The 24,152-nt window shown below is 39.2% G+C and overlaps 1 protein-coding gene across 1 annotated transcript in view; it reads right to left on the reverse strand.

Annotated features, from left to right (window-relative positions):
- Positions 1 to 24,152, reverse strand: part of PATJ (PATJ crumbs cell polarity complex component) — a gene marked incomplete at its 3' end in the record, with an annotated part of 115,933 nt that overhangs the window by 9,175 nt on the left and 82,606 nt on the right. Inside the window, exons 27-29 of the mRNA XM_010173458.1 lie at positions 18,277 to 18,473; positions 9,986 to 10,077; positions 553 to 625 (exon numbers count right to left, since the gene is read on the reverse strand). Of these exons, the coding sequence (XP_010171760.1) occupies positions 553 to 625; positions 9,986 to 10,077; positions 18,277 to 18,473 (362 nt within the window). The remainder of the gene's footprint in view (positions 1 to 552; positions 626 to 9,985; positions 10,078 to 18,276; positions 18,474 to 24,152) is intronic.

Here is a 24,152-nt window from a genome sequence, read left to right on the forward strand (position 1 = left end):
GGACCAGGGCTCCCAGTTAGGCTGGGACTGTCTCAAGGGGCTCTTGTAACGCAAACCATGTACACAGTGACCTCTTTCACGATAGCTAGTTGCCGATTATCCCTATTTTGTTTCTAGAGGTGCTGACGGGAGGGTATTCTGGGGGAAAAGGAACTTTGAAAGTATGAGCTTCCCCCTGAAAAATGCTAATTTCTCTTCTTGTAGAAGGATATCCACATTCCAGGCCCGAGATCACCATGATTACTCTAAGCAGCTGAAAAAGAAGCAGGATAGGAGATGGCAAGTTTTCATTTGGAGACTTTTCTTCCTCCTGTACAGCAAAAATCTCTTTGATAGCTGTTGTTAATGCCATGTCAGCCCTGTCAGTAACAACGAGACCAATAAAAAAGAGACAGAGGGAAATACGCCTATTAGGTCAAGTTCCTACCCAATGCATTTTATGATTCAGGGTTTAATTAGACAAGGTGCTTAAATTTATAATGAACTGCTAATTATGATTAACCTACCTCATTTAGCAATCCCTAATGAAAAACAACAACTCATAAACCTTACCTCAGCAGAAGAATGGGAGCTGGAAGGTAACGGGAAAGGAGTAACAGCCATCTGATTGACTGCATCTTCACTTCTGTCAAACAAACACCAACATGTTACACACTAAACCATAATGGTCAACGTTTTATTTTGAGTTGGTTTTGCCCATTAAGAAAATACTCTTACTAGAATAAAAAGTAACTGTTTCTTACCAGAAGTTAGAGTTTACAAAAGCACTTCCTCTTTGCTCGTGCTCTTTGCGATCAAACAGATTACATCCCTTCTTGGGACCACAGTGGTTTCATCTGGGACATACTGACATTGTATTTTTTGGAAATCTCATTTTGTGTGGATTATCAGAGGATGCAGCTGGAGTTTATGGTCCCTACACATCAATAGATGTGCTAATACTTCATTAGCCCCTTCTTCTAGTGTCTACATTTGTAATCTGCTTGTTTATAGTCCAAAATTCACATTACTGAAATATAATCTATTGTTTTACTACAATAGATTGGGCTTTTTTTCTTGTTCATATTTGCTGTGGTCTTTTCTGAAAGATTTAATGTAAAAACTTGGAAGAATTTTTATAAGATGCAGGGAGAAGAAAAGCTGGCCATTGATTCCTCCTACATATAAAGTGCATTGTTTTTCAAACATGCTTATTATGTGGCGTCTTTTTCTCTATCCTCTTTAAAATGTATTCCTAAGTTGACATCTGATTATTTTGTACCTTCCAAAAGCCTTTTTTTTTTTATTAAACAAGATTCCGCCTTGCTAATGTTTTCCCTCAGTTGCCATTTAAAATTACTTGGCTTGTGGAATGAGCTTTGTGGTTTTCTGGCCTCTGTGAAAATAAACCAAGTAAAATAAGATTTCAGTTATGTTTTTTAAGGCAAATCTGAGGAGTATGAAAAAGAAGACTCCAAATTTTGCTTCAAAAACTGTACAGATGCACCTCTATTTTCAGAGTGAACCCAGGAACAAGACACAAACCCCATTTTGCTAAAGATTCAGTACTACCACACAGCCTCTGCTTGCCACGACAAGAGAGAGGAGGAATCAGTAACACCGCTGCTTTGTAGATATGGAACTTGAGATGAAAGTAAATGACTTCTCATGCAATGGGTCTTCTGGGTTTGATTTCTGGTCCTATCTACCTTCCAGGGCACCATAACGCAAGCAAATTTTTTTCTCTTTAGTTTCTGGAATAAAATATTAATTGGTATGTGTTTTAAAACATTTTTCTAGAAATGCCTGAAAGAAAAAAGCCTCATTTATCCCTCGAGTGTTAAACACATGAAGCTAGCATGTTCTCATCACCGAAAGCCAACACTGAAAACCAATAGCTCTCAGCAGAGCAGTGTATGGGAAACTCAAATCACAGGCATTTGAAATGATAAATCCTGCAGGCAAAGGTTGGTGAATTTATTTACAGCCACACAATTCAAAGGAATTGGTTCTGTGCTGCTCATTTTTGTACTCGCTCCCAGTCTCTCCTCTTGGCCCTGCTCGAAGCCTTGCCAAGAATCAGAAACCACGCTCAGATCAGAACCAGAGCGGCCCGTGATGCCGAAACATGAGCACACAGGGCCAAGGCAGAAATCTGAGGAATGCACAGAATCAAGCCCATGAATTTCATAAGCATTTCACAATTTCCAAGTGCATTTTACCCCATAAGGCATATTAGGCAACAACGTTCTTCCTCCTCTTATCTTCATGAGACATCAAACAAATCAAGCTGCTTTTCTAACCTATAGGAATAAATCCGCGAATGTAAGGTGTCGAAGAGTCCCAGCAAGATTTACTTGACTGTAGAGGTTTTAAATGAAGCACAAGCAGCACGAAAACTAACACCACTTGTGTAGCTTACAACGGATGCTGCGTATCTTGCAATTAGGAGCAAACTTGAAAATAACTAGGTATGTATAAACCTTTGTAAGAAATATCATTCTAAAAATTGCTAGACAGAAGCTTCATGAGCTGCATGATAAAGTGGGGTGTAATTAACTATACAAATTAGTTTTTACTTCATATATACACACAAAATGTTTTTTTTCCCCAATCACTGGGCAAACATTTTTATGCAGTTTTAAATGGATGGCCATTTTTATTCCAAGCAATAAAAAAACACTTACAGTAATTTACTGGGAAAAAATGCAAAAAAAAAAAAAAAACCCAACCAAGGTTACAAAGTGTCATAACTTGTAATCTCCCCCTGCTAGGACTCGTACATATTTAAATACTTTAATGCTGCTTCAAAGAAGAATGCTTCAAAGCAGAATCAAAGGGGGAACATATTTTAAAGTGACAGATCTAATAATAAATCGCTCTTTCTGCTCTCCACTTCCATAAGTGTCCTTAACTAAAACATGAATTTATTTACAACTAAAAGGAGCAATCATTTCCTTTTGATGCTGGAGCAGACAGCTTAGAAGTCTGAACATCATATTCAAATTACAGTGACTGCAAATGAGCATTCAATGTATTTGCCAATAGTTGCTACATAACCACCTCCGAGAAAGCTGTTCTCAGTTGCTAGTGCTCAACATTGCTTGAGGTTAAGATGTCTAAACCCTTCACAGTCCAGACACAGCTTTGTACTTGCAGGGTCAAAGCAATGTACAATGCAATTTATACAGTGGGGAGGCTCAGATGTTTCCCTCTCCATTACCTGTAGAAAATATAAACAGTCACTGCTCTCGTTCCAGCTCTCATACTGGTTTGTGTAAGACGCCGGGACAGCAGCCCACCTCCTCGTTGAGCTCATGCACCAGAGAGCTGTTTATATTTCATCAGTTACATATAAACTGAATAGGGAAAGAATTCATCACTTTTATTGCTTCTAACCTCTCAGGATGAGTTTTTGAGTGAAAACGGGAACTGGATCTTCTTGGAGGTTAGAGTGCCTAATGCTTGTACCAACATCACTAACTGTAGCTCGATACTGAAGAGACAAGAAGCTTTCCTCACTGCAAATGTCGCAGGAAGCAAGATTAAAGCAATATGTAATTGTCAAAGAATCTTTAAACTTCAGAAAAGCTCATACCCTTTTACATTTATTTGATTACACTGACAGAATTTACCAGATTTTACTTCCTTTCTAGTCTCAATAGGACCCCTGGACATTCCCTGTCCTTTCTTGCTGACCAGAGAACTTCCGATGTTTTGTTCCATCTAACAACTGCACCTCTGATGAAGGGCAAGATGTGCAGCTTAAGTAAAGACAACTACAATTATTATTGACTAATAATCAACTACCATAAACACTTGGCACAAAAGAAGCCTAAAGAGAGCAATATGCAAATACAAATGTAAAGGGATTACTCACTCCACGCTGCAGAAAGCGAGCCTGGAGGAAAGTTAAAGTTGTGTGCTGTAAGGCTTCAGCTAGGCTGCCCTGCAACGCTGCGCTGTGCTTATCAGAAAGCTGGCTCTGGCACTTTGGAGGAATGTCACACACAGCTGGAATGGTCTATGAAGCCTTCAGAAAGTTATCTTTTTAGAGACAATAACCAGAAGTCTCAGCCTCAGCCAAATTAAAGGGGTTTTTTTAAATGCACTCATCAACCTTGGACTTGTAATTTTTGAATTCATGTTCCTTGCCTTCCTTTGAGGATATTTACTGTCTTCCATTTTACTAACTCTTAACATCTCTCAGGTTTGTGATTGTATAAACTCACTGTCATGTAATACTAAGAAAATCCTTGTTGAGCATGCTGAATGAGATTCGGTACCCGTCTAAAGCAGAGCATCTTATCTAAGATAAGTGTTCAAATTTCTTCTGTGATCAGTGCAAAATCAAGACAAATCCCAAACCAGATCTACTTGGAAGGGTAATTAATCCCAGCACCTAAACCACCTAATTTAGTACAGGATGAATTGAATTGCTCTTTAGAGGTTCCAGACAACTGGCCACTCATCACACAAGTCCAGATGACATCTAGATGTCTAAACTAAGGGAGAAGAACCTCCTGCCAAATGATCCACAACTACGCAGTTCATCAACACTAAAAGATCATTTGACAACAGCTTTGTAAGGGGTTATAGATGCTTTTTGGGAATACAAAGTACATCAAGGATGAGGAAGAAAATCCAATAGCTCGCATGCACTTGCATGACATCTCAGTTGGAACAGATCTGCAGACCAAGTGAATGAATGATGTTTGCCCAGTAACCCTTAGGACTCCCACCAGGGCAGATTATTGAAAACTTACTGAAAATACTGAAAACTTACTTATTGAAAATAATCTGCAGGACTCTGCACCAGTCCTGTAGATTACTGAAAACTTACATTGTCCACATCCTGCTTGTGGAAAAAAAATAATTAAAAAAATCAGGTCAGGATCTCGTATTTTCTCATCTTTGTTTTCCCTCTAGAAGTTTCTTTGGAAAAAAGAAGCTGCAGGGAAGTTGCACACTGAAAAGGCATGCTGGATTTTTCCTCCAGCTGGGTCAAGGCAAGACCTTTGTATTGTGCATCTTCTTGAAAAATCACTCGTACTCAAAGCAAGAACAATCTTGCTCTCCATTTCCCCTCCATCAACTCCTAATTATGTGAGCGCCAAATGCATACAGATATTTTAAATGAACAACTAATGTTCATATAAACTGCAGCTTAAGTCATCAAAGGTTTGAAAGAGCCAAAATTACTTAACTTCCTCAACCGTGCACTTGTTCCCACATGTGTATGACAGCAAGGAGGAAACAGCTCTGAAGAAAACAGGAAAAGTTCAAACTTGCACACACAGTGTCTGGCAAGAGCTTATTTTTAAAGTTTTCCCACATGAAAGAACTTAAACAATCAAAGCAAGTAAACCCAGAGTTTACACTATTAAAATATGACCAATTATGTAAGTTACAACAAACTTCAAGCAGAAATTATTCCTAAAGCATGGCAGTATTTGAGACTCTGGCATATAATGTACAACGTTACTTATAGAGGCTCTAAAAGAAGAGCAAAGACTCGGTGACAAAGTCCCAGCAATAGAGAGTGTTAAAGAGCACCAGCCCCTGCCCTCGCTTTACCAGTCCTCAGAGTAGGACCTCTCTCCTTTCCATGTCACCATAAAAAAACCCAAGAGATTAGTTTTTACAATTAACAGAGATTTGTGGGCTTCACTGAGAAGCTACAATCCCATCACCAGCAAGAAATGATAACGGAATGAATGACCGCAGTGTGGGAGGATGACTCTGGACAGCTAACAGATGGTATTTAAATCAGCAAAATCCTACAGTACTTTACTCTTAAAGCTTTTCTCACATTTCATCACAGCTCAAGACAATTTTCTTTTAAGGAATAAAGGTATATCAAAGAATGAATCATAGACGTGAACACAATGGGATGATGGTTTGAAATCACTGGCATTCACTTTGATTCAAGCATTCAAACTATATTTGATCTGCTTATTAGACCAACACTGAAGCATCAAAACAGATTAAAGGCAGTTAATTGAGCATGGAAAAACCACTGAATTTGCTGAATCATAAAATTCTTAATGTAAAAGAGCATTCTGATATAAACTGGATTTCCTACTACAGATGTAAAATCTAATTATATTGTTTTATTTTGCATCTTAAAAGGATGGACTTACAATTCATGAACAAAAACCACAATGGATACAAACCCCATTCTATTTTGGGAACTAGGGCACAGAGAATCCTACAGGAAGCAAGTCCCTTTCTCATATTACTACCTGGCTAATTCTTGTTGGAGACTCAGATCAAGAATTTCAAAAGGTAACTGAGATCCTTACCTGCCCTATTGCCACTGACTTCCAGTAGCACTTCCATAGCAGGACTCCTTTATATGCCTCAGAAAGCTGCAGTAAAATTATTATTTACTTCTGATATTCAGAAATAAATCTTTGCTACAGTAACTTGTAAGTTAATGCAGCAGCTGTAAGACTTTTGAGGTCAGATAAAATATGACTGGACACTAATCAAAGGAAGCCCTTGGACCAAGCCATTTCTTCTCAGGAGAATCTTGCCATGCTTGGGCAATTGGTTTGTTTGTTTGTTAACTGGGTGAGCAGGTTAAATGTCTTCAAATTTGTAACTGTAGAAGGTTACAAAGCACAAGATGCACTGAATCTATATAAAAAAAAAACCCCAACGTTGTGACACTATAACTGCGAATCTTTTAGGTGCTATTACAAGCTCATGTAATTAATGAGACCACTGGGAAACAGTGCTGTGTTAAGACCTACATTTTGGAATCTGGCCAAAATCAACTGTTTTAAGTAATCATCGTCAACTTAATTGAGGAAAAGATGCTCATAAACCAGAGTGAGAAGCCTTCAAATAAAAGGGGATGTCTGTGACTCTCACAGCACTGAACTGTGCTATGTCTCATCAGCAAAAATTGCAGGAAAGGGTGGGAATGCAATTGTAACACTACCTGGGTATAAAAAAAAGTGTGAACGGATTTTTATAGCACAGATGGTAAGTCAGGATTTTAGTAAAAAGTCAAAAAGGCTGAGGACACTTTCTATTCTTTATTTTTTCCTAGAAAAAAATAAATGTGGGTGCAACAAACCCCAATTTATTTAATAAGAGTTCTTACAGTTCCCACAGAAAGGCTTTTCTGTGCCCAGGAATTTCTGGGCTTCTCTCATAACTGATTAAAGATTTTATGGAAACATCCCCCTGCCCTGCAAATGAACCAAAACACCAGAAATAGGAAACCTTGATGCTGTTTCCTGCTTCAAAGTGAAAAGCAGCATGCTTATCGCCGAGCATCCTTCATCTGAGGAAAATAAGGCCTCAGGATATCAAAAAGGGCACTTTTTAGTAATAGTTTAAGAGTCCCACCAGTTTTGCTTTTATGTCCTAGGTCAGCTCAGTCAGGCATGCAGGAACTTTTTAGGCTGCAGAATGACATGTTTCTGGAGAACTACAACCTACTCAGGCCTTTCACTGGTGAAACTGGAATAATAATATCTTCATGCTCATGAAGACCAAACCCATTTCTGTTATACCTCCTGCAGTACACAATATTTTTGCCATGGTGAGCTGTGGCTTCTTCTTACCCTGTGCTCCACGATGTGTTTATGCTACTTTTAGAAGAAGTTCCATGGGTAACAGCACTCAGGAGGAGGAAAGTAGTGTTTCTGTTGCAACTGGCTACTCCTCATTTTCAAAGCATAGCAAATGTAACGGTATCCTGCTCTTTCCACATCATTAGAGCCCAGAGGAACCCATCTGAAATCAGCCAAGCAGCAAACCTACCAGGAAAGCTGACTCTGCTACACTCAGCACTTTGTTCTCAGCTGGAAAAGCTATTGCACATGCACATATGAGAGAGATGGATGGAGATTCAAGATGCCCGTTGCTGCTCTTATTTACTACAGCTGGTGCCACAATGCAGTAAGCAGTGGCATTTCAGTACCTCCATTTTATAGTATAAATTTGAAATAAGTGGATAAAGCAAGCAAAAACTTTGCCTACCAAACTGTATCACAGACAAGACTTCTGTACCAGCAGGTTTTTTTTCATGTTTTCAGTCAATCACATCCACTGGTTTTGTGGTTGAAGGTATAGGAACTGGAAGCATCAAAATAGAATGGGCTCATGGAATATTTTTTTGCCTGAGAAAATAAAACTATTCTTGTTTCACCTTAAAATTCACCTTTAAGAGAGACAGCCTGATCTGGCTTTGCTAAGATTTTGAAACACCTCTCTACTATGAGAAGTTGACCATATATCAAAAAAACGGTGACATTAGTTTTCTCTCTGCATTAGAGCCAGTGCTCCACTTACTAAAGACGTTCTCTCAGTGGGGGAGTTTCTTCTCATAGCTGTTCAAATGGCTGCTCAGGTCAAGTGAACAGACCCATCAGCTGTCAGCATACTCTAATGCAAGCCCAAGAGCAGTGACAAGATGTGTGCTCTTGGGAGGTGTGAAGACCTAAGTTTACAACCTCAGCAGCAGCATTTAAAAATGGAAACTTTTAGTTTTTAAAGCTCTAAAGAGAAGATTTATCCAATATCTACTAATTATGATAATTAAGACAACTTTTTGCCTTGAAATCCAAACTTAAAAAGACAATTTGAAAAGGGGAATTACGGCTAAGAACTTAACTGGCCTTTATGCCTTAAACACAATAGAAAATATGCACCAAGGATTTCCAATCCATGGGTGACTCAAGCTAACACACACCCTTCGTTGCAGCACTGCGCAGGTGCAGCAGGGCAGGTTGCCCAACAGCACTAAACCCAGCCCTGGGTTTTGGTTTCCTAAGTTGTGGTTCTGCCTCTGGAACTTCCAACCAGACACGTTTTCCACAGGCAATTAAGTAATGGTGAGTGAGTTGTCATACATGACGTTTAATTTTCAATAGTTGGAGAAAGTAACACAGGAGCTGCAGGCAAGATCATTAATCTCCTCCAGATCCTCTGTGCTGCCAAGTATAGCAACTCATTCGTCACGGCACTAATGCTGCTCTTCCATCATTTCTGTGTATGCTGTACCAGACAGAGCCATGCAAGTAAATGTACACATTTATATGCATTCACCCACAGATTATTACATGATTCACAGGTAAGTTGTGTATGAGCAAAGAATATAAAACAATATCAAGTACAAGGTATATGTTGGTGGGAAGACACATCATAAAACGGCATGGGGACAAGTGCTCAATGACAGTCACAGCTGGAATAGATGCATTTATGAAATTCCAATATATTAAAGCATATATGAATTTGGGGAAAGAGGCAGCTTCTTCCCAGACCTCCTGCCCAGGGTCATGAGAGTAGCACTTCCTGAACTATAGGGTGAATGCATGGAGGTGTCCTTAATTCACATACAAAGAGGAATAATTTTCATGACTGGAGTAATTCTTATGCAGATGAAAGATTCTTTTAGCATATTGCTTCCTACAGAAGCCGCCCCAGTGTCCCTTGTCAAAGTCAGGTTCCCTGCCTGTACAAATAAGCCCTAGCTCACCTTTTAAATCCTCTTTCGATGCCCGTACAAAGCTATCCTTCACACACACACACACCCAGCCCCTGCTCCATATTCCCCATCCACACTTGCTCGCTCCTCTCACTGCAGCTCCCCCTCCAGCCCCAAGCCTCTGTACCATTTTCATTCCCTTCCGGCAATCTGGGTGAAGCAAGATGCTCACCCCATCTTTGTGCTGGCAGAACCAACCTAAAGCACTTAGTAGGTTTTGAGGGAAGAAGCTTTCATCAGGCTGCTCTCAAACCCAAGAGGTTTAGCTCAAGTCTTCAGCAGACACTCCTAAAATATGCATTCAATTACATTAGATTTTTTTAATTTTTACATTATTAAGGAGAACTCTTCAACAGTCCTGAGATAAATAGTCAAGGGGAAGGCTTATTTCATTTCAAAGAGAACTGAATTCAGCACTTTCAAAACAGGCTAAATATGTAAATATGCAATAATATAAGAGGCTAATGTGCAAACAAATGTTTTGATGCGAACTGTTCTTACCGTATGAAAACTAGCTTGACCTTCGATGGGGCAGTCTTAATGATTGCAGAAGCATTCTGATGACTTCTTCCATACAATATCTGATTGTTTATCTGTTAAAAGAAAATGAAGATTTTCCTGTAAGTGGAGAAGTATGCATTGTTTTAATTTATGCCACCAAGACTTCCAAATTTAATGTGGGATAAAGAGGCAAGACTCAAAGAAAATGTGGTCTGCTAAATAAAAATTGTGTAATTTTTGAGGTTCTTACAGAGAAGAATACCAGTGTTGCACTGATAGATATACCTATCTGTATGGTGCTGTAGAGACAGAAATACCAGAGCTGAGGCACTCAGACCATCTTTCAAGGACGAGACAGGCACTGCTCAGCTTGGCCTCAGATTGCCCAAGACTTCCGCCACTTCCCTTAGCCAACTACCGGAGAAGGATGACGGGTATAGTCCACAACTCAGCAGCAATGCTTTAATAATTTCTTATCAGTTTTATTATCATTCCTTTTGAAAAGATAAATCCTAATTTACTTTAAGAACATCCTCCTTCTCATACTGATTCCATAAGGGACCACAGAATTGCAGCCTTGAAACAGATTTTGAAATACTATATTTTCATCATCTTAGACTCTGATTTATTAAAGAAAAAAACCTGTATTAATACCAAACAGCATTGCACAAACTACAATCATGAAGATCATACGCAGAACATAAGGCAGATAAGAATTCCACAAAAAAACTGAAGAAAGTAAAAGCTGAGTTGAGTAGTATGGGGGAAAAAAAAAAACTATGTCAAGGAGATTAACAAAACCCTTGAGCAGTTGCTTAGTTGTATCCTGATGATTTTCAGATTTAAAACTAAGCTGAAGCAAACACTCAGCAAGGTGGTGAAGGAAAGCAGCCTCCCCTGACAGCAGGGAGCAGGACTACCAGAGCTGTCTTCCTTTGACTTTGACACTTTAGACTCGAATAAGCATCAAGATAACAACATTCTGTGGAAGAACAATTAATTACCTACACCTGAATACCTATGAACATGGAAATTAATTCAAAAGCTATGTTCAACATTTTTTACTTTGTCCAAAAAAGAAGGCAAAGCTTTAAAGATGAAGAAAATGAAATGGAAATTAATAGTATTTGAAGTCATGATGTTAGTTCAGGCTCATGGTTCAACTCACCTTGCCATCTAAGCAAGCACAAGAGGCTTCCAAGCGTGCAGAATAATCTGCTATTTAACTCTGTCAAAATTCTTACTGCAAGCATCTTGATTAGATTAATGCACCTCTCTGAAGCTGGAGTGTTCACACACCCTTCCAAAGTGAGTAGCCAGCTTCATTTCAATACTGCGTTTTCTTCCTTCCACTCTTCATTTACAACATAATATTTACATTCACATTTGATATACCAGTGCTGTTTAAAACAATAATTATAACGAAGCCCAGGAACAATACACTTGTGATTACAGAAGGACTTTTTGTTACTGAAAATGTTTGTTTTGGATTTTGCTTTTGTGTTCTTAGAAGATTTTTTTTCATTCAAACAAGAAATAACTGGCCAAGTCTTACAGCCTCGTGTCATACAGCCTATTGGCAACTTCACAATATTCCCATCTTATTTTCAATGGGTCAAAACAACACGCAAGTTCATCAGTTAAACAAGGACAATGCAAGGACGAGAATAAAACCCCTGTCACTTGATTATTCATGAAGACTGAAGTGCCATTTACCTACCAAGTTGCTTAGTGTATGAAGAGACAACCAAGAAAGGTCTATGAGAGTCTGAGCTGGCGTGAAACGATCAGCTCTGAGGCAACAGCATCACGCCAACTCTTGTAAGGGTTTAATATGGTGTTGGCTGCAACAGCCATGGTTGCAAAGATGGGGTGAGAAGCAACATCCTAGGCCATGCTTTATTAATCTAAGATAAATTTAAAAATGCAGTGGCAAAAATGAATGCTCAATTGCATTTTGGCTTCAAGACAGACTTGAAACTTTCAGTGAGTTTGTTGACTTTATTTCTCTATATTAAAAATTAAATTCACTGGGAATACCATATGCTTTACACATTGTTTGGATTTGGTTAAATTACCATCAATTTTTCTAAAAAGCAGACTTCTTAGATTAAAATTTATAGTCTTCAGTCTGGCTAAATTAATCCTATTCAGTAGATGTATCAAATAGTCCAAAATTTAATTAGCTGTGAGCTGAGTCTGTAAGTTATAATTATTTAATTACACCAATATGAAAGGATAATCAAAGTAATATATCTCTACAAGGTTTTGGACTGTCCCACATAGTTATTACAGTCAGTATTAATTTTTCTTTCTTTTTTTTTTCTTTTTTTTTTTAAAAAAAAAAAAGGTCACTTTCTTTGGCAAAGTAAATGAATGTTCTGTTAGCTTCAGATACCGCAGTGATGAACAAAGCACCAAAGCCTACTTAAATAAAACAAAAAAGAGAAAATCTAGGATTTCATAAGGAACACAATTTTAAATCTTTCAAATTAAATAAAGTAACATGTCAGATTAACTAAATAGGACTTTCAAAACCTATAAATCTGTGCTTTACTTTTTTCATTAGAGATTAGAAAAGAAAAGCTTTGACTAAGCAAAAGAAATAAACTGTTCTAAATCAACCACAACTCTTCTTTAAATGTCTCTTTACATAACATCTTGGAAAGACAGGAGAGAACAGAGAAAGATAAAAACATGCGACAGGCATGAGGTCAGGTCAGCACGCTGAAGTTCCATCTTTAATATAACCCTCCACTGCTTTATGAAAGATTTTATCACATATCCCAAATGTACTGTTGCCTTCACCTACAAAAGTTTCGTCTTACAGTTTCATACACTAAAGTAGCAGAAAGTACAAACTCACTGAAATCTGAACTCTTAAATTAAGAGAAAAAAACCTAAAGGATTGTTTGCTGCTCAAACTTTAATTGTAGAAGAGAAACATTAAATATAGATTTTCTTTTTAAAAAAAAGCATTGTATTTACTATGTGGCACTAAAGGAAATCCATAAAATTAGTATCATCTGAATTTTATTAAAACCAAGTTAAATGATACCCCAAACCTAGTAAAAGAACTGGCATAGCTTTCTATGATAATTATTTATTTGTAGCAATGCATTAGGTTCCTTCTAATCACAGGAAGTGTAGCATTTCGAGATACATCTAGACTCTCTGAAAAAATGGGTAAAGTTTCAAAAACTTTTTGATCCATTAAATGATACAGACTGAAACCCCACAAAATACACCAAACTCACAAATAATGAAGACAAAAACACTGGAAAGAAGAAAAAAAAAAAAAGTGAATTCTTCTTTCCTCACCAAATTTCTTGCCTAGCACACGTTCCAACATCTGCATCATCTAAAGTGATCAACAGACCATAAACTCCCTAAAGACAGAAAATCTCCTGCCCTGCACTGCGGTTTGGCTTTGCCGTTGGCTCAGCAGGCAGTTGACTCCTGAGGTTCCCCACCTAGAGAGTGTGGAAAGAGAGATGGGATGAGAGAAAACTGCACATTGTGCCCTCATGAACAGCTTTAACAATCATCACCCAACAAACACTAACCTTAAATGGTAACCTGTACACAAAGTGCATGAAAAAAGGACTTGTGTCCTCCTATGAAAAGACCAGAAGGTTACTATCCCTCAACGTTACCTTCAGTAAATGAATCCAAAAACAAGAAGAGAAGCTATGACTGTTGTGTTTAAACAGGAATTTAAAATAAAAATCACCACTGGAGCTAATAATTCAAGATGACTCTTGAAAACTCCAATCTTTTTCCATGCAAAACCCCTACTATCTTTCTAAGTTCAAGTTACTGTCCCTCTTGAGGGATAGTACCACTTGCCTATCCCAAAGTAACTATCTTGAACCAGGAAAAAAATAACAACCCCACAAAAAATAAACTGAGAATAAAACCCCAGTCCCTCACATTCTAAAACAGAAGTGGCATCATGAATTTGGCTGGGTAGTTAATTCATTATTGTTCATCTATTACATTATGGAATAGTTTTGGTTGGAAAAGACCTTTAAGATCATCGAGTCCAACCATAAACCAAACACTGCCAAGCCCACATCTAAACCATGTCCCTGAGCACCACATCTACATGTCTCTCAAATCCCACCAGGGAAGGTGACTCCACCACCTCCCTGGGCAGCCTGTTCCAGTGCTTGACAAACCCTTCGGTGAGGAATTTTTTCCTCATATCCAATCTAAACCTCCCCTGGTGCAACTTGAGACTGTTTCCTCTTGTTCTATCATTTGTTGACTGGGAGAAAAGACCGACCCACACCTCACTACAACCTCTTTTCAGGTTGTATTATTACAACTTAACTTATATTCCTCTAAGAATCTTAATATAAAATAGCAATTTAGTACAAAAGCTCTCTGGCTTTGAGCTATGACAAAAATGGCACCAAAAAAAAAGAAGAAGAAGAAAAAAAAAAAGCTTCTTATGCAACAGTCCAGAATGGACAACAGGCAAACTCGTACACCAATTCTTAACTACAAAGACTAGCTTTCACTCTTTCAAGAAGTGCTGTGGTCTCCTAGAGCAAAACATCCAAACAAGCAGTTTCCTTCCACCTCCTGCCCCATTTTCAGCAAGATAAGCAGGGACAGGAAGATGGCAGAAAATCCCAACATCAGTAATTTAGCATAACAGGGCTCTGAACAGCTTGGTTTATTACGAGAACACAGTTGACTCTCTTATGGAGAGATGACAACAACAACAACAATAATAATAATAATAAATAGGGTGGATTATTCATTCAGTGTGAATAAAACCTACCAAAAGGACAGACCCATGCAGAGCTCCCGAGCAGCAGGACTTAACAGCACAGGTACAGCACCACGTGAACGCGCTGCGGGCCATGCTGGGCACAATCAGCCACAGGACTAAGCCCAAACTAATAAGATACGAAGCAGCGCAGACACCTGCACTAAAACAGCAAGAGTGCAAGGCAGGAGCACAACAGATGGTTTCTTTGCTTGGAAAAAGAACAGAAAAGTAGGACTTGTGTCATGTAAAAAAAAACCCAAAAAACATTCTTTTGCACAGGGACCAAATTCTGACCCAATTAATTTTCCACCATGGATGGAAGTAGGATGAAAGGACCTTCTCCCTCAAAAAGCTGTTTTCTCCAGCAACATACCTATCCAAAAGATGTATTAAAAAAATAATGACTATATACAATTTTTTTACATGACCTGCATTTCACTCAATGTATAGATAGGTTGGATTGACTTCGGAAACGAGCCAGGATCATGTCCCCAAATGCCTGTTGTTTGCAGAAGCTAAAAGTGAGATGACGTTTGATTAATTCAGTGACAAAAGATTTTTATAGATAAGGAGCTCAGGCAGTCTGGCAGCACCCCACATCCTTCAGTTGAATCCAATCAAACTCCAGTTCTGAAGAAAAATGAAGAGGTAATAGCTATCTATCTATGAATCTCCATCCCATCAGCCTTACCCCCACCAAGAACCACGGGGAACAATCTGCGCACGCTGTAAGAGCATCCACTGTTTTAATGGAGCAACGGGATTCACTGGGGCACCTCAGGACAGTGCAGAATTACTAGAAGCTTCCCAAGATGTGAATCCCTTCTCTTGCCAGTACACTCTAGTGTTCAAACCTGATGTGTAATGAAAGATGCGGATGCAAATACGCCTGAAACATCCAGTTGGTTGAGGGAGGTATGTCTATTTGCTGACGAACAGATGGGAATACTGGGGAAAATGCCCTCAAAGGCTTATGAACGAAGTGGTTGCAAAGTCAAACAGCTTTTTTTTCTATGGAATAACTAAATATTTGAGTAGTGGGCAATGGCTAGCAGCTCAGTCTGCAGGCAGAACAATTAAATACCTACACCCAGTGAAGCACTACCCAAAGGAAGAGAAATTAAGTTGTTTCATCAATAAAAATTGTCCATCCAGGTCTCTGAATGAGGTAAGGAAACCATGGGAGAGACAAACACTTCTGCAACCAACAACCATGCCCACAGCCTTTTTTAACTGGAAAAAAAACAATCTGGATTCTGTCATTTCCTAACTTCTGAATGCTTGAGTTTGTCACTAATGCTCTTTGAACATATTTTGTTGTAAAAGATACTACAAGTAAAGCCAGTTGATCACCTTGTCCTCTGCATCGCTGGCATGGAAGCTGCATAGTTGCATGAAATCATACTGAAGATATTCAAATGCTGTCTGGACATGGTCCTGGGCAACTGGCTTGAGGTGGTTCTGCTTAAGCAAGGGGGTTGGACCAGATGACCTCTGGAGATCCCTTCCAGGCCCAATCATTCTGTGATATTCCTACCCTGGTGCCCTGTATAATTGTTGGGTATGAGGGTTCCTAATGGTTGTTGTTGGGTATGAGTTATTGAACCTAATGGTTATTGAAAAAAAAGCCCCAAAACTTGCCAGCATAAATGGCCATTAATTCCATTTCAGTGGTATTCAAATAACACTGAAATGCTTTTAAAAGACAAAAAACCAGAGCTGTGAATAATTGACCACTGCTGCGAACGTGAGATGTCTGTACATGACTAATGCACAACCCATTTCTTTGTAATACAGGATGTTTTGACACTGGATACACACTCACTGGGGACCAGAATGAGATCATCACATCCCTTCATACAAGTAATCACACTTCTACCCACTAGTGACACACCTTTAATTTGATTGCAAAGGTAAACAAGAGAGATAGTTACTAAAGTCTCTCTGAACTTCATTTGAAGTTTGGCATTTTTGAGATGGTGAACATCACTTCCCTTCCACTGAAGGAAAAAATAATTTTATCTCCAACTTGACAGGGAGAAGAATTAGGGTAACACCACCACTTTGAAAAATGCTACTTATAACACAGTTAAGAATGTAAATCCCAAGCCCTGAGATAGATGTGATTAATCACAGATGGTGCATCTTTCAAGTCCTGCTTGTAATATTTAATATTATAGCAAACAAACACTTGTGAGATCTGAGAAAACTTCAGTGGATCCTTCTTTCTGGAAAAGTATCAATACAAAAGGCTCTACCTTTCCTCTACCATGAACTACCTGGGCTATAAAATGCACAGAGGAAAACAATACCATGAGTCTTTTCAACTGGTATACATCCAAAATTCGACTTTTTTTTTTTTAATTATTTTTTCTAACCATTAGAATTTGGTGCCAGGGACAGAAAGAACACAAATTTGAAGGAGAAAGTAATTTTCCTACCATACTCCAGTATGGCACAGACCTTCATGTCATTTATCACACTTAAAAAGAAAATAACAAAAGTTCAGATGGTGTTATTATTATAGCAAAACAAGTTCTTCTTGTACTATGTGTATTGAAAACCCATAATTACAGAACTGTTAGACAATGACAAATGCTTAGACAATTCTGAGTACTCCCAAGGTATCCCCAGACAGTCAAATTGCTCTTCCTCAAGTCACGAAATGTGAGAAAATAGGTGGTTCTCTGATGGCCCAGAGAGTTGCTGAAAGATCAAAAAGTCACCACCCATGGAGAGCAGTAGGTCAGCACGTACTTGCTTTTGTGAAAGCTTCTCTCTAAAGGAAAGATCCCCAGGGATGGCTGATTTTTTTAAAACCACTGAAGCAATTATGCCATGGGGAACCACTGCAGGTACTACAGCAAAGTGTCATTCTGCAATGGCCAAAAATCAGATGAAATGTAGGAAATCTGCGTTTTCAATCTGAAGGTGAAGCAAGGAGACAGGAAAAAGAGTGAAGACAAAATACTCTACTTGCTAATGAGCTCTCTTGCCTTGTGGGTGAACTCGTGCCAGACACAACTAAAGGAAATAAGTATTTTAAGTTGCAACAGATCAAAACAGATTAAAGCACAAAATTTTATTTTCAGGATGGGGGATATCCCTGTCATCTGTAAAAACACATATGGTAACTTTGAGGGGGTTTTGTTGTTTTTAATGTAAGGTGTGAATTTCCCTGTGAAACCACATATGCACTACAAGGATAGATTTACTATCCCCTTCCTGCCTTTCAGCAGTCCCTCCCTAAGCATAGCTTGTGAACATGCTGAGAGGACAGACTTCACGGACAAGACGTTAAGTTTTCACAGGCCAATGATTTTTGTTTCACTGAAAACACATTTACCTGCCAAAGGCCAAGTTCTCTGTTGGCATAAATCAGTGCAGCTCCTTGCCTCAGCCACCTAATTTCATTTGCAGGCTTTATTTAAGGTTCAGATGAGAGCTTCACATATGCCTCTCCCTTTTTCCATATGAAGCCTGCTTAGCAGTTAAAGGAAACACTTACCTCTAGCAGCTCATCGCCAATATGCATCCTTCCATCTCGTCCCGCAGGTCCATCTGGATTGATACCAACTACAAAGATGCTCATACGAGAGCGGTCCTTGTTGCCAGCCAGACTCAGTCCAAGCCCATTTTTGTCTTTCTCAAGCTCAATAATGTGCAGCTCTCCTGGTAGATCTGCATATCTTTGCCTGATTTTTTCTAGAAAGATTAAATATAAAATGAGTTATAACATAAAATAACTTACGTGCAGATGGTCAAAGACATATAAATAAGCTAGAACTTGATGGCTTCTCAGCATTTACTTTTTGGTAACAGGTCTTTCCAGCACGGACTCTAAAATACCATTTGCTGTGCCTGTACCACTCACATAGCAAAATGCAGCATCAGCTGCAAATACTATTCACATTAAAACTGCACTATTTTAATTATTTGTACAACAGGCTGGTTCTAAATCAAAATTTTTTTTGAGAGGAGGATAAACAAGGGAATTCCAGAGCTACTTCAATCTTACCTTACAAAAACTATCAATTTCAGGCAACTCTCAGAAAGGCAGAGCTGGTTAATTAACCACTGTGGGAAATTGAAAGGCTTACGTTGCAAACGTACTGCAAACTCCCATCTCAAGGTAGAATCTTTTACTTTTGCTTCTTTCTGGTGACTCAGGAATCTGCTTCCCATGCTCTGCTGAACATTATGTGCTACTGTGCAGATGATTACTCAAAGCAGATGTCGGTGACAATGTATATGATTGATTACATTTTTAAATGCAGCCTCACTTGATATTAAGGTAGTTATTTGTCTTTCATCTACATTTCAACCATTTCTTTGACAGAGTGCAATATTCTTACAGAGTTATTTGGAGCACATTGCGTGTCTGTGGATGCTGACAGTTTAATCTCACTGCCTTTTCACCACTGGCATACAAACATCTATAACTATTGCTTGCGAGGGCCAATCACAGCAAGGGTAATTTTATTTTTTTCCTGTCTGATTGTCATTTGCAGATTTTAAAACCAGCTTCATAAAACCACCTGCATCCAATGCTTCAGCTGGCCCATGTTAAAAAAAAAACCCAAAAAAACCCCCCAAGTCAAAGTATTTTGCTGTGGCTGGATATCACCTTTAGTACAGAACCCAAGGTGAAAGAAACTGCTGCATTATGCAATAAGATGAGAAATAAGAGATATTATATGTTCAACTATATTTCTGAGTCAGCAGCAGTAGTTAGATCAATATTAGCTATTACCATTCTACTGGGGAAGCACATTTTAATAGTATGATTTAACCACTGTAGTGAATGTTCCCATGACAACAAGAAGGAAAGAGTTGGGGAAGGTGAGAAGGAAGCAACTAAAAGTGAATAAAAACTGCTGAGAAGATAGACAATGAAGTAGAGGGGTTCCTTCCACAGCCAAATTTAGCCAAACTGGGGTCCATCTCAGCAGCTCTCCTCTCTTAGGGTCCTTCTTCAGCAATTCTACCAGCTGCAGCAGCCCCTCATGCTTCAGCAGAGACCGCTGGGACAGGGGGAGCAGTCTCCTGTCTCCCATCCCATATGTACCCAAGAGACAAGAACCAGCTCTCCCATCGCTGTATTTACAGGCTGGCATTTTCCTGCTGTGCTCAAAATCCCCAGTGGCTTGGAGCCTGAGCCTAAAATCCTGGGAATGTATATTAAGGGTGAGATGTTTTCCCTGGAAAGCTGCAAAGCCCTACAGAGGTCTGCACAAAATCAGAATACCATAAAAAATTAGAAAACTCATTTGTTACTATCAATTATATGCCAAAAATTCCTATAACTGCATTAAACGGTAATCCATGTAGCTGCACAGTTCTTTAATATGTTTCTTAACTAATGGGGTCAAAATGTAATTAGAGGTGCAATTTGCTACTTGAATTTGGAAGGTGGTTTTTTTTCTGCTTAGTATGCAGGATACCTCCTGTCAAAAAACAGCAACTGAGGAAAGGTCTTGCAAACAGTGATTCTGAAAGTACAGCAGACACAAGCAGACACGCAGCCATGTGTGTTCTATTCACACCACTGAGGTTTAACATTCTTTTCCCTTTAAGCAAAATGCAGATGTGAAGAGCACTAAGACATTTTCTGCCCACCACAATTAGACAAACAACTCATTACAGCGCCGCAAGCAGCTGCAGCATATCCCAGCTGTGTGTTATTAAGATATTTAGATTCTATAATATTAAGAACAGGTCATCAGCAGAAAAGGGACGGCACTTTTGTGGATAAAGCAAAGAATCAGTGCTCTGGAGGGATGCTGTTGATGATCATTGCTCTGACACTGTTCCTTCCACGGACAACACATCTCACTTTCATTTGCTAGGAGCCAAGCACACATCTAGAGCATGTTTTTAGCAACTCATAGTTGGACACACAGAAAAGAGGTGCAGGGGCAAGGAGAACACACACACTTAAACGCCATACAGATGAAGCTGCACATCTTCAGAGACTACTTCAAAACTCATTTCTTGCTTGTAGTAAAACTCCTTGAAATTCCTCAGTTTCAAGAGGAGCAGCTCTGTGACACTGCACGTGGACACATCACTCCAGCATCTCTGCAGATGAGCATCTTCTGAATCTACCAGTGTCACCGAGCCTGTAAACTTTGCAGTGTTTCCTCCTGCTGCAGCAGCACAAAATGCGTTTTCTCACATGGGAAAAACAGCTGTTCAGAAGTAGGCACTGTATATTCCTGTTCCATGCTGGGCTGAAACTAAAATTAAGTTTTAATCTTCCAAAATTTAGTAGTTAGGGCAATTGCCTGGGATGAGACAGAGCCCCACTGAAGTTTCTGGTCTCCCTGCATTGGGCCAGGTTGAGCCTATGCCCAGCTCAGTGCTCCAGCTACACCAGTAATCCCCTCACTGTGGGAACAATTGTTTGGGTCAAGAAAAAATTTACCTGGGCAAAAAACAGAGATCAACTCTAGGGGTCATCAAATTGCTTTATTTGTTAAGATTTTTTTTTTTTTTAAAGTTTTTTGCCTGTTGCATGTTTTTGTTTGAAAAAAATCCATACTTACAACAGCAGGAAAGCTCTGTGTGGACTAAGTCCTTCATTAAATTATCACATTAATTTATGAAGTAACTGTTTGAAATGTCTGAGATGACTGGAGTGGTAAAATAAAGGGAGACTACAGAGGAAACAACAAAGATGCTACGTGCCGAGTGCCACTTCCAGCTTGGGAGGAGGTCACCGTATTGAGTGCTGCTAAAGATGCACACGTGTGCGTACGTGTTCACACATGTTGGGACAAGCAGAGATACCCCTGCTTTTAAAATCCAGCCTCCCTTAGCAGAGCATGCTGTCTCCTCCTGGAACAACAGAAGGTTCTGGCTCTCACAAGCCCCACCTCCTGCAATTAAACACTTCCAAGGGCTGTCCTCACCAGCCAGCCTCGCAGTGTAAATGAGAACGCGCTATTCCCAGCGGTGTCGTTGCGTTACTCATCCAATCTGCATACAAATATCCTTTGGGCATCCAGCTGACTTCCTATAACATTGTAATCGTATTCTCAGTTTGCCTCTTAATAAGAATCTCATAAGATTATTTTAAACAAGTATTTACTGCTTAAACAAACGTGCATCTAAGGCATCTTCCTTTTAATGCCTTTTTCAGCTGTTTTTTTTTCTCCCCTCCAGCTGGTATCACTTTTCAGTTCTCTGCCTAGCATTGGGAAGCCAGTTAGCATCTGCTTTTGCAAAGAATTCCATTATCTGCCTTCATTACCAGATACTTTACACAAGGCAATTGTAATTCTGTTGTTGCTGCATTACACATGGGACGCGGCGTTTCTTGTTTTGGCACTACACGGAGCTGTTTCCACATTCGGTGACAATATGCCTATCACAACTTCTGCAAACATATCTCACCAACGATACTGATCTAGCTTAGGTTCCATCCAGTTTCTTTTAAAAATACCATACAGATGTAACGTGAACTAAAAGCACAAGTATATGCTTTAGTGATCACTCCTGCAGTAATATTTCCTGGTTATATTAGCAGACAATTACATTTCAAAGAGAAACCCTGGAAATGGAAGACAACTGCTTTCAAACAATATACTATTATGCTGCTGCATATGTTTCCCTGCTTCAGCCACTATTCCTATTATATTAAACAGAGAGATAAAAGAAATAAATGGGGACAATATGGTCAGGATATTGGAGTTTGCATGATCTAGTATTGCAACAAATACATAATTTATCTGCAGGGGAAAAAAAAAAAAACAGACATCACTTCTCAGAAAGGCAAAAGGCTCTTTAAATTACAAAGATATATAAAGCAATTGCAAAGGGCTGAGGAGCCTGTTTCCCAAACCTGCTGAAATCTCCAGTTAAATGAGCTGAAAGGGAAGAGGTGTTTCTTTTGAAAATGGTGTCTCTGCGTGATGCAAATTAGAGTCCATCTAGAAAAGTAAAAAGAGGAAAGAAAAAGCTCTGGATGACTCAGCTAGGTGATTGGTTTTAGTACCAAATGCTCAATATTAAAACTGTCAAGGCAAACCACAGAGAAAAGAAAAGGGGGGAAAACCACCACAAAAAGAGATGACAGATGATATTTGTATATAGAAGGTGATAGTGAGGATTTTACATCCCTCTGGCGTTACCTCAGATAACTATAAGCAACACATGCTGGCTTTTGGAGACTTTACAATGGTCTCATTTATCAGCCTGTGTGCATTTTAATGCTTTTAGCTACCATTTTTATCACATAGCACATAACATGGTTACAGTCTTAGCCTTTTCTGAGATTACTCTGCTCAAACAGCAGCGCTGCAGCATCACAACCACTGTTTTTCATTTAGTAATGATAGATATCAGAATGCAGCCAGCATCCACTACACAGAGCCAACCTTGCATATCAAACAACTAATTCCCTTCTTGATTTCACTATAAACATTAAAAAAAAAAAAGTAGGAAGTCCCTTGAAAGCTAACCCTAGAGCTGTGAGGGCAGCACGTCTAATTCACTGATTACAATTTACAAGAACCTAAATAAGCGTATTTGAAGGGACCATAATTGAACAAATGGGGTTTAGAATTCTCCCACTACTAATAATATAATAAGCTTATTGTTTTAATCTTCCCACTAGCCCTCTATTCAGCTCCAAGGAAGCAGACAGTTCTTCAAACCTTATCTCAAAAGCGATGCACTCATCTGTTTTCATAAGCTTTACACTGAAAAATAGAGAGAATTTCTGTAATGCTTTCTTACAATTCCATAAAATCACTCCAATTCTTCTCTCAGTGATCAGCACGCAGGACAAAAATAGGGCAGTTGTATTCAAAACTGGGAAATCTAAACAGAAGAGCCAGAGATCGTGTTATGAGCAGTCTCCCTCCCTCAGGTGGTGAGAAGAGAGGACAGAGTCTGCTGGGGCTCACATCTTTGGAAATGCTGTTATCTCCACACCAGCGGGCAGGGAGCATCCTTGCAGTGGGATGGGGCAGGGATGGGCCACCCATCTGATCCAGAACCCAGCAACCCCTATGATCTCCCTTTGACAGCCACACCATCCCTTTGGCAACACTTTACTTCATGTAAACCTTTTAGAGGTCATTTACTAAAACTGAAATGATCATTTTCAGAGAAAAATAAACCCCGGCATTTCCATTTTATTATTCTTTGGCACACTTCAATTAACGCTCCCACCCAAAGCCCAAGTCTGTCATATACAAGGAAGAAGAAGGGAAAAAAACCTCACAAAACCAAAGCTCCATGTCTCTAGCTCTCCCCTTCCTCCACAAAATACCGTGAGCCAAAATATAACAACATTATTTTTAAGTCCATGAGGGGGAGAGCATGCACAAGGTGCCACACAGACAAAGCCTTCTCTAGACAAACAGCTGAAGCGTG

This window comes from Antrostomus carolinensis, unplaced genomic scaffold (genome assembly GCF_000700745.2).
Source record: "Antrostomus carolinensis isolate BGI_N321 unplaced genomic scaffold, ASM70074v2 scaffold7688, whole genome shotgun sequence".
Taxonomy (NCBI): Eukaryota; Metazoa; Chordata; class Aves; order Caprimulgiformes; family Caprimulgidae; genus Antrostomus; species Antrostomus carolinensis.